The sequence below is a fragment of the Cebus imitator genome, unplaced genomic scaffold (genome assembly GCF_001604975.1).
Source record: "Cebus imitator isolate Cc_AM_T3 unplaced genomic scaffold, Cebus_imitator-1.0 Scaffold228, whole genome shotgun sequence".
Taxonomy (NCBI): domain Eukaryota; kingdom Metazoa; phylum Chordata; class Mammalia; order Primates; family Cebidae; genus Cebus; species Cebus imitator.
In genome coordinates this window covers 3,337,893-3,349,181 of record NW_016107543.1, presented here as the reverse complement: position 1 = coordinate 3,349,181, position 11,289 = coordinate 3,337,893, and the positions used below count along the sequence as shown (strand labels likewise).

Here is an 11,289-nt window from a genome sequence, read left to right as displayed (position 1 = left end):
CAGCCTCCAACTGGCACCTCCCCCTCTCCACCTCCAGAGGCAGCACAGCCTTGGAGAGTTTTCCCCAAACCCAATCAGCCCCTTTTCCTCCTGCCCAGTGGCCGTGCTAACACTGAGGCCTACTTGTCTTTCCAACTCCAGTGGTCAGATTCTGTGTCCAGAGAGGGTTGTGTCTTCCCTGCTGGCCCAGCTCTTGCGCCAACCTGAGAGCTCTGGTGCCCTCAGTCAGGGTGCCTCCCCCGCCCCAGATCTAACCTCAGCTGTGGAAAGAGAGGGTCTCAGAGAGAAGCCACCGTGCCCAGCAGGCTTTCCATGCCAGGGGCCTCTTTCACTGTAGCCTCCTTTTGTCTTTGGTCTGAGAGAGGTGAAGATGACTGGTGATGGCTGAAGGGAACTGGAGGGTAGAGGAACAGGGCTGGGTAGGCCCAGCAGCATGGCCTGGCATGCCTGGAACTCCTAATCCACATGGCCTCCTGAAGCCTGGATTCACTCCCGTGGCCCGAGCCATTTCCAGAGACTTGATGTTTGGAGCCAGTAATCCTCAAGATCTGTGCAGGCTGTTCCTTACCCCCACCCAGGCATGACGCTCTAAAGAGCAGCAGAAGCCGGGCCCCAAGCCAGGGGAAAGCCAGACAGCCTGAAATGGAAAAGAGCTTTGCTCCCAGCTTGGGATGCAAACTGTGGGGCAGTCTGCACTGGTCTTGCAGTGGAAGCCAGGGTTCAAAGCCCAGCTGTGCCCATATTAGCTGTGGGCCTGTCTCTTCACCACTGTGGACCTCAGTTTCCTTATCTGTACACTGGGGATGCTATTTTCTACTTCACTCTGGCGGATTGTTAAGGAGAATCAAATGAGGCTGTCTATAAAAATGAAAGGCTTATATTCCAGAAAGCAGGTTACAAATTGATGGTATCCTTATTATGACTCTCTTGGGTCTCTTTTGATGCTAAGATTCTATGATAATTTAGAGGTAGAGAAAAGAGGAGGGAGTACTAGCAAGGCAAAGACCAAGAGAGGGAGGAGCTGAAACAAAGAATAGGACAGAGACGGAAAGGCAGAGAAGGGTGAATAGATGTGATGAAATGAAAAACTTAGAGAGATGGGAGAGATTTTTTTTTTGCCCAGCCTGGGCAACAAGAGTGAAACTCCATCTCAATAAATAAATAAATAAGGCCGGGCGCGGTGGCTCACAGTGTCTCTCTGTCGCCCAGGCTGGAGTGCAGTGGCACAATCTCAGCTCACTGTAACCCCTACCCGCTGGGTTCAAGCGATTCCCCTGCCTCAGCCTCCCGAGTAACTGGGATTACAGGCATGCGCCATCACACCCAGCTAATTTTTGTATTTTTAGTACAGACAGGGTTTTACCATCTTGGCCAGGCTGGTCTTGAACTCCTAACCTGGTGGTCCACCCACCTTGGCCTCTCAAACTGCTGGGATTACAGGCATGAGCCACCTCGCCCGGCCGATGAGAGATATTTAGAAACAGATATGAAATCAAAGATCCCAGTCTAAACTCCTCCTCTCCATGCATTCATTCATTCGTTCATTCTTCAAAGGAAGGAATGAGGTAGTAGCTGTTGAGCTTGACCAAGTCTCAGGGCCCACATCTACCCATCAGGCTTGCTCCTAGCAGCAGCCAAGAGCCCTCTGAGGGCAATGGACTGGAGGATGGGTTTCTGCAGTTCCTCAAGTCAGACCCCTGGGTTCTGAGTCCAAAGTCCAAGGCGGGGGTCAGCTACCTGGAATGCTGGTCCCCTTCCCCCACTCCCACCCTGACTCCCACTAATGAAAGGGAGTTTCATTAGGCTCTTTCAGGCCACACTGACATGTACCCCTCAGTACCCAGCTCCTACCCAGGCAAACAAGTAAACAGGCATAGGATAGAGGAGGGAGAGAAGGCGGAGAGCCTGAAAAAGTGAAATGGTCAGGGAAACAGGTGATCACTGGGTAGAGGCACATAGCACTCCACCCCATCCTACTCCTCTCTTCTTGGGCCCCACCCTAATGCCTCCCAAGGACATTATGTGGAATGTCAGAGCAAGGGAGACAGTGACAGGTTCAGGTGACCCCATTCCCCACCATACTAGAGGCATCACTGGCTTTCTCACCCCATCCCCCAGGTCAGCTTGCTGCCCCATTGCCGTCATCTACAGCTCTAGGCCTTAGTTTTCCCATCTGTACTATGGGGAGGTGGAACTTAGTGATCTAAAAGCCAGCCCAGGGCCGGGCGTGGTGGCTCAAGCCTGTAATCCCAACACTTTGAGAGACTGAACTAGGAGAACCGCTTGAGCCCAAAGGTTTGAGACTGGCCTGGGAAACATAGCAAGACGTCGTCTCTACAAAAAAAATTTTTTTTAAATTAGCCAAGTTTGGTGGCACAGGCCTGTAGTCCCAGCTTCTCAGGAGGCTGAGGCAGGAAGATCGTTTGAGCCCAGGAGTTTGAGGCTGCAATGAGCCATGATCATGCCACTACACTCCAGCCTGGGCAACAGAGCTGAGGCTAAACAGAGGTGTCTCAAAAAAAAAAAAAGAAAGAAAAAAAGGAAGTCTTCCCTTCCCTCCACCTCCTTGCAATTCCTTCCAGATATTCTGAATGCGTGTATATATATAATTTTATTTACCCAAATAGACTTATGCTCGACACAGTATTTCCTTCACTTTTTTTTTGAGACAGAGTCTCACTGTGTGGCTCAGGCTGGAATGCAGTGGCACGATCTCAGCTCACTGCAACCCCTGCCTCCCAGGTTCAAGCAATTCTCCTGCCTCAGCCTCCCGAGTAGCTAGAATTACAGGCATGCACCACCACGCCCAGCTAATTTTTGTATTTTTTAGTAGAGACAGGGTTTCACCATATTGGACAGGTATCCACCCATCTTGGCCTTCCAAAGTGCTGGGATTACAGGCATGAGCCACTGTGCCCGGCCAGAGTGTGAACATGTTTAAATTTTTGATGGATAGGGAAATTCTGTGCAGATTTAGGGATTACTAATCTGTGGTCCTGAGCTGCTCCCCTCTGTAACCTCCCTTGCTCTCCTCCCAACTTTGTCCACATTTATTTGCCAGGGGCCACCTACAGGCTGGGCTCTGTGGGACATTTTGGGTTTTTCTGACCTCCTCCAACTGGAGGCTGGTATCCCTGGTAAATAAATAAATAAATAAAAATAAATAAACTGACCAGACCCTGCCAGTTGTCAGCCTCAAGGTAAACAGAGCTTCTTGGCCCAGCCCTAACCACCTGAGTACTCTGGTGTTGGCCCAGCCTCATCCAGGAATTCCCAGTGGGCTCCAGCCTAGCCAACTCCAAACCCCAAATCCAAAGCCACACTTTTAGTCCAGCCTCCTTCTGCTGGGAGAGCCTGCAAAAGAGAAGAAATGCTGCTTTTTCTAGCGGAGCTTCCAGATCCATGAAGGGGACACTGTAACTCCAGGACCTTCCCTCCCCTCTCCAAAGAGCAGAAAGAAGGGAAGCACACAATACCCAGGAGAAAACAACCAAAGAATACTTATCAAAGGAACTCATCCATATAGGCAAATATACGCTGAACGACTTGAGGAGGTTCAATTTAAAAGACTGTCAAAGAAGACTCCCTAGAGACGAGAATTTTGAACTGGTTTTGGAGAAGGAATTTGTGGAACTAGCAGAGAAGGAAGATCCTGGAAAGGAGCAGAGGTAGTCATTGCTGACATGTCTCGTGCACTTATTACTTGCCAGGCAATGAATGCACTAAAAAATTTTTATTTTTATTTATTTATTTATTTATTTATTTTAGATGGAGTTTTGCTCTTGTTGCCCAAGCTGGAGTGCAATAGTACAATCTCGGCTCACTGCAACCTCTGCCTCCCAGGTTCAAGCGATTCTCCTGTTTCAGCCTCCCAAGTAGCTGAGATTACAGGCTCGCACCACCACACCCAGCAAATTTTTTTGTATTTTTTGTATTTTTTTTTTTTTTAAACAGAGTTTCGCTCTTGTTACCCAGACTGGAGTGCAATGGCTCGATCTCGGCTCACCGCAACCTCCGCCTCCTGGGTTCAAGGAATTCTGCCTCAGCCTCTCGAGTAGCTGGGACTACTCATGCCCAGCTAATTTTTGTATTTTTAGTAGAGACAGGGTTTCACCATGTTGACCAGGATGGTCTCGATCTCCTTACTTCGTGATCCACCCGCCTCAGCCTCCCAAAGTGCTGGGATTATAGGCGTGAGCCACTGCACCCGGCCAAGTTTTCACCATGTTAGCCAGGCTGGTCTCAAACTCCTGATCTCAGGTGATCTGCCTGCCTCAGCAACCCAAAGTGCTGGGATTACCGACGTGAGCCACAGCGCCCGTCAGAAGTTCAAGACCAGCCTGGCCAACATGGTGAAACCCCCGCTCTACTAACAATACAAAAAAATTAGCCTGAGGTGGCGGCACGCTCCTGTAATCCCAGCTACTCTGGAGGCTGAGGCAGGGGAATCGCTTGAACCCGGGAGGTGAAGGTTGCAGCGAGCCGATAGCCGATATCACGCCACTGCACTCCAGCCTGGGTGACAGAGTGAGACTCCATCTCAAAACAAACCAACCAACCTTCAGTCTTAGGTATTTCCCTGTCAAATCGGAACAGCTGTTCTAGACCGCAGTGTTCAGGGAGGTGTGCAAAAGTAGCCAGTCACAGGGCATCTGGCTAACTGGCTGCCGAAAAGGTTTCAGCCCCAGGCGGCCCAAGCCCACCCTCAGCTCAATAGGCCATAACCACAAGTTATTCCTTTAAATTTGCCAGTTGCAGTCCAGTGCTGCTCTACTGGGAACCTGAATGCTGCCCTCCATTCTGCAAAGACTTCCCACATCCTTCCATTATATGGAACCCCCAAACCACAACTATAGCACTTTTACTTCTTAAATTATTTTTATTATATTTTTATTTATATATTTATCTCTCAAGACGGTCTCAGTCTGTCACTCAGGCTGGAGTGCAGAGGAGCAATTACGGTTCACTGCAGCTCTATCTCTGGGGCTCAAGCGATCCTCCCTCCTCAGCCTCCAGAGCTGGGGTTATTGGCTATTTTTGGTGGGGGGGTAGAGACGGGGTCTGGCTATGTTGCCCAGGCTGGTCTCCAACTCCTAGGCTCCAGTGATCCTCCCACCTCGGCCTCCCAATGTGCTCGAATACAGACGCCAGCCACCGGACACAGCTTACTTTCATTTCTTTCTTTTTTTAAGACGGAGTCTCACTCTGTCGCCCAGGCTGGAGTGCAGTGGCGCCATCTCAGCTCACTGCAACCTCCGCCTCCTGGGTTCAAGCGATTCTCCTACCGCAGCAGGAGTAGCTGGGATTACAGGCGCCTGCCACCACGCTCGGCTAATTTTTATATTTTTAGTAGAGACGGGGGTTCACCAACTTGGCCAGGCTGGTCTTGAACTCCCGACCTCATGATCCACCCACCTCGGCCTCCCAAAGTGCTGGCATTACAGGCACGAGCCACAGCGCCCGGGCTTACTTTCATTTCTTTGAGGGCAGAGGGGGCGGGGTTCAGGCAGACGCCAGAACCTGTTCGCTTCAACCAAGTAGCCAGGCGGCCTGTTTAGAAAGCCAGCACTGAGTTTCCTCAGGAAAACGAAGCTAAGGCTCCCATTCCCCTCCCTAGCAATCTCAGAACAGAGAACAGTTTTTAGATTTCAGAAATCTTAAATAGACTGGCAGCTCCTGGAGAATAAACATCCTTTGCTTTTCACCTGGACACTTTTGCATCAGGTAACCCTTCCCGCTTCCAAGGCCGGGCTCGCCGAGATTTCCGCCAGAGAAAACAAACGAGCCGTCATTATTAGTCAGATTCCCTGTCAGTCTCTCCGCTACGACGCCGAGTGGTGCATTTTGAAATCTCTCTAGTCCCGCCTCCCTTACTTGATTGGTTTATTCGAACAAACACCTGACCAACTCAGCCGTTGATAGGTGAACATAAAAGACCAGCTACGATTGGTTCTTCTAGACAGAGACAGCAAGAGCGAGTCAGGGATTGGCTTGTCTGCTTCGGGCGGGCTAAAGGAAGGTTCAAGTGGAGCTCTCCTAACCGACGGGCGTCTGTGGAGGGGTGGCTTGGTCTGGTGTCGTCTCGAGGGTCCTGCCGGTTTAGTCGCTTTCAGGGTTCTCGAGCCCCTTCACGACCGTCACCATGGAAGTGTCACCATTGCAGGTACGGCTCGTGGGAGGGACTGGCGGTGGTGTGCCTCAGCTCGGCCCCGGCATCTCTCAGACCGCCCATGACGGTTGAAGCTCCGGGGCTGCGGTCCGGCCGGCGACCAGCTTGGGAGCCCATATTCTTCACCTCCCGGTTCCGGGGTGATCGTGGAGAGGCGGAAGCCCTTTACGGTGCTAGCAGTGAAGTGTGTCGGCTAAACCGGCTTCCAGGGTGTGTTGCGTTGTTGCCCTGTTTCTAGGGGCAGCCTTCCGGTGGTCCCGTAGCGGATCCCTGCTGCAGCGCCCCGGGCGCGATGTTACTGAGTCGCGTGTACAGATGCCTGCCCCCCCTGCCCACTGCTTGAAAACCGCCTTGAATGTCTCCGATCTTGGAAAGGGCAGAGCCTAGCACAGTGTTCCCCGGAGCAGCTGGCCGGCCTCCAAAAGCGCCCCCATCCTGAGCTCAGAACCTTCCTGTGGCCGAGGGATTGAACTGATAGCCGCCCAAACTGCTCCTGCCGCGCTAGACTCTGCCGTGTGCTTGGGACACCGTAAATAATTTATAATAAGCACTCGGTAAATAATGCATGCAAGAGCTGAAAGAAGTGGGTGTATTTTATTGGTGACATCTACCACATTGCTCAAGAAAAGAGGTTTCCAGACAGACCGACCCACTTGGTGAGATAATATGTGTGTTTAACCTGACACCTGGGGACTTGGCTGCAGCTAATTTAAATTGTCCTCTTTGTACGAAACTGTCAACTCCATCGCTACCTACTAACAGATTACAACGTGTTGACATTTCGTTCCTAGTTTTGGGTAGACTTATGATTAAAAATCCCCTTCTCTCTCTCGCTCTCTCTCTTTTTTTTTTAATTGCTAGCCTGTAAATGAAAATATGCAAGTCAACAAAATAAAGAAAAATGAAGATGCTAAGAAAAGACTGTCTATTGAAAGAATCTATCAAAAGAAAACACAGTTGGAGCATATTTTGCTCCGCCCAGACACTTACATTGGCTCTGTGGAATTAGTGACCCAGGTAAAATCAAGCTTATCAAAGGCAATCACCTAGCAGTTGAAATGGATACTGTTCCAGCTGACCTTTCTGTACCTCTCGTGTATTGAGTGTCACTGGAACTGGCCTAAATATGGTAATATTTAATACAGAAGACTTTACGGTAATCATGACAGAACAATGAATACAGAGTAAAAATAACAGTATTTCTTTGCCTTATTTCTAGCAAATGTGGGTTTACGATGAAGATGTTGGCATTAACTATAGGGAAGTCACTTTTGTTCCTGGTTTGTACAAAATCTTTGATGAGATTCTAGGTGAGTAAATCCTTTAGTATAAAGATCTGTTGGTCAAATCTTTCCTAAGAAATATCATTTCAAATAAAAATCAAAAAGGCCAGGCTGTAGTGGCTCATGCCTGTAATCCCAGCACTTTGGGAGGCCTAGGTGGGCAGATCACAAGGTCAGGAGTTCAAGACAAGACTGGCAAACATGGTGAAACCCAGTCTCTACTAAAAAATACAAAAATTAGCTAGGCATGGTGGCTCCTGCCTGTAATCCCTGCTACTTGGGAGGCTGAGGTAGGAGAATTGCTTGAACTGGACCTGGGAGGCGGAGGTTGCAGTGAGCCGAGATTGCGCCACTGCACTCCAGCCTGGGCTACAAAGTGAGACTCCATCTTAAAAAAANATAAATTTCTACCAAGCCTGGCACCTGTCATTTCACTTAGTTAACAAAGGTGAGGTGGTTTCCTGGAGCCCAGGAAATTGAGCTTTCTCCTGGAAACAGTACTATGAACAAAAATTGTTAAATTAACAGCTTATTAATGCCATTCTTGTACTGTTGGGAACTTTTTCTCTATATCTTACTTAGAGTTATAGAATGTTTTTTAAAACACTAATTTCTTGCAAATGTGTATTTTATTTTCTTACAGTTAATGCTGCGGACAACAAACAAAGGGACCCAAAAATGTCTTGTATAAGAGTCACAATCGATCCGTATGTCTTTTGCTTAGCTTTTGTTTGTTATGTAGCTCATTGCTGTTTTAGTTGCATGTATTTTGATTACTGGTGAAGTTGCCTTTTTTTAAACAGAAGTTCACAAAAGTATACACAAGCAGAATGCTAAAATGAAAAACCTATGGATACCCACCACTTAGATCCAATAGTTGTCAACATTTTTCTACATTTTGTCCATCTTTTTAATTAGTTTATTTATTTATTTATTTTGTTTGTTTGTTTTTTACTTTTGTTTTTCTTTTATCTTAATTTTTTTTTTAGAGGGTCTCCCTTTGTTACCTGTCCTCAGGCAGTCCTCCAGTGTTGGCATTATGGGTGTGTGCCGTGGCAGCTGGCCTATTTTCTCTGGATCATTTCAAAATACAGACATTATGACATCTAATCCCTAAATATTTCAGCAAGCATCTTCAGTAGTTGCGTTAAGTATTCTGGCATCTGGAGTTTTAACTTTTTTCTCATGATGCTATTCAAACAGTAAACCAGTAGGTGGTGGTAGAGAATAATTTGATCTAACATTTCTGGGTGTCCCTTTGTGAGTGATCAGGGTGCTTATTTTGCTTTTTTGTTGTTGTTAGTCTGATTAATTATGACAAAGTATACGTGGATTTTCCTAAGAACTCAATGTCATAGTCTTTAAAAAACATTGAGCTAGTTTTAATTAGTTTTTTTTATAGATAATAAGTACTTTCTGGAATAAGAACCATAATGTATATCTAGTTATAACTAAAACATATTACCATCCAAGAATTAAAATAACTGAAATAAATAAGTCCAAGTTTTTAGCATTTTATTTCAGAGCAAGGCAGTTTATGATTGATACTGTTTTTCTATTTTATATTTGTTTTGCAATGTACTTTGTTAAGTGGGAACAAGAGATGTATAGATGATCCTCTTAAAATGGGTATAATAGGCATGGTAGCTCACTCCTGTAATCCCAGCACCTTGGGATGCCAAGGTGAGAGGATCAGTTGAGCCCAGGAGTAGTTTGAGAACAGCCTGGGCAACATAGTGAGACCCTTATCTCTACAAAAAATTTAAAAATTAGCCAGGTGTGGTGGTGCATGCAGCTACTTGGGAGGCTAAAGTGAGAGGATTGCTTGAGCCCAGGAGGTCAAGGCTCCAGTGCGCTGTGATCCTGTCATTGCACTCCAGCAAGTGACAGAGCAAGATGCTGTCTCAAAAACAGAGTGGGAGTGGTGTATAATAATGTTTCCAGATTGTCCTTTTCTTTCCATTGGGCATAAATCATTTCCCTTTGTTCATCCTAACATTTTAAAATTTTATATTTTTTCAACATTATCAGTGTCTACACAGGTATCGGAAAAGATTTTTTTTTCCTCTTGACTCCTATTTCAGGAATGTCAGGAACTAAACATGGTGGGAAATGTAGTTCATGCTGAATTTCAGAAGGTATATATGAAAAGAGTCAAAGAAATTGAGGGCTGGGCGTGGTGGCTCACATCTATAATCCCAACACTTTGAGCAATTCTCCTGCCTTAGCCTCCCAAGTAGCTGGAATTAGGCGCACACTACCATGACTGGCTAATTTTTGTGTTTTTAGTAGAGACAGGGTTGTACCATGTTGGCCAGACTTATGGCCTCAAGTGATCCGCCTTCCTCAGCCTCCCAAGGTGATTGCAGGCGTAAGCCACTGTGCCCAGCCTGAATATTTATATTTTAGAAATAATCATATTAAAATATTTTTAAATGTTAAGAATTCATTTAATGTGTTGTACAATATAATTTTCAATCTTGTTTTTTTAGGGAAAACAATTTAATTAGTATATGGAATAATGGAAAAGGTATTCCTGTTGTTGAACACAAAGTTGAAAAGATGTATGTCCCAGCTCTCATATTTGGACAGCTCCTAACTTCTAGTAACTATGATGATGATGAAAAGAAAGTGACAGGTAGAGTATTGAGGGGAAATAATATATTTGTTGCTAAAAATATATTTTTTTGAAACATCTGTGGCATGAGGATTAAAAATATGGAAGTAAATCTCTATAATTGAATACCTCTGCCAGTGATTAGGAAATAAAGCTGTCAATGAGCTAATAACAATAAAATAGTGTTTCATATTTATTTGCCTAGGTGGTCGAAATGGCTACGGAGCCAAATTGTGTAACATATTCAGTACCAAATTTACTGTGGAAACAGCCTGTAGAGAATACAAGAAAATGTTCAAACAGGCAAGTAAATAGGTGTCTTTTACCTTAATGATAAATGGTAGTACTATAGCCATTTATAATAACATTAATGGTTGGTTTAATTTAACATAATTTATAAGCATGGAAAATTATTCATAGGCATATATTATTTATTGGGACTCATAAATTTATGTTATTTACTAGTAGTTTGTTTGTGAGATTACTTGAATTTTTCATCTTTCCTGTTCTTTACTTCCATAGACATGGATGGATAATATGGGGAGAGCTGGTGAGATGGAACTCAAGCCCTTTAATGGAGAAGATTATACATGTATCACCTTTCAGCCCGATTTGTCTAAGTTTAAAATGCAAAGCCTAGACAAAGATATTGTTGCACTAATGGTCAGAAGAGCATATGATATTGCTGGATCCACCAAAGATGTCAAAGTCTTTCTTAATGGAAATAAACTGCCAGTGAGTATTTTCCTGGATATTAAGGATAATAAGGGACTTTGTAATCATTGTCAAGTACGAAATTGATTTGTTTTTTTCCCCTCCCATATGTATATTGTGTGTGTGTGTGTGTGTGTGTGTGTGTGTGTGTGTGTGTGTGTGTGTGTGTGACAGAGTCTCGCACTGTTGCATAGGCTGGAATACAGTGGTGCGATCTCGGCTCACTGCAACCTCTGCCTCCCAGGTTCAAGTGATTCTCCTGCCTCAGCCTCCCCAGTAGCTGGGATTACAGGCACCCACCGCCGTGCCTGGCTAATTTTTGTATTTTTAGTAGAGACAGGGTTTCACCGTGTTGGCCAGGCTGGTTTCGAACTCCTGACCTCAGGTGATCTAACCATCTCAGTCTCCCAAAGTGCTGGGATTACAGGCATGAGCCACCGTGCCTGGCCCATCCCATATATATTTCTTACCACTTCTCACATATGTTCCTGAAAAGAGAATGTTAT

At 45.8% G+C, this 11,289-nt stretch overlaps 1 protein-coding gene across 1 annotated transcript in view; it reads left to right on the top strand.

Moving 5' to 3' along the window:
• Positions 1–5,989: 5,989 nt before the first annotated feature.
• Positions 5,990–11,289, top strand: part of TOP2A (DNA topoisomerase II alpha) — a 30,733-nt gene continuing 25,433 nt past the window's right edge. The window contains exons 1-7 of the mRNA XM_017497141.2: positions 5,990–6,163; positions 7,031–7,186; positions 7,389–7,479; positions 8,096–8,159; positions 9,945–10,090; positions 10,275–10,372; positions 10,592–10,804. Of these exons, the coding sequence (XP_017352630.1) occupies positions 6,143–6,163; positions 7,031–7,186; positions 7,389–7,479; positions 8,096–8,159; positions 9,945–10,090; positions 10,275–10,372; positions 10,592–10,804 (789 nt within the window). The 5' untranslated portion in view covers positions 5,990–6,142. The remainder of the gene's footprint in view (positions 6,164–7,030; positions 7,187–7,388; positions 7,480–8,095; positions 8,160–9,944; positions 10,091–10,274; positions 10,373–10,591; positions 10,805–11,289) is intronic.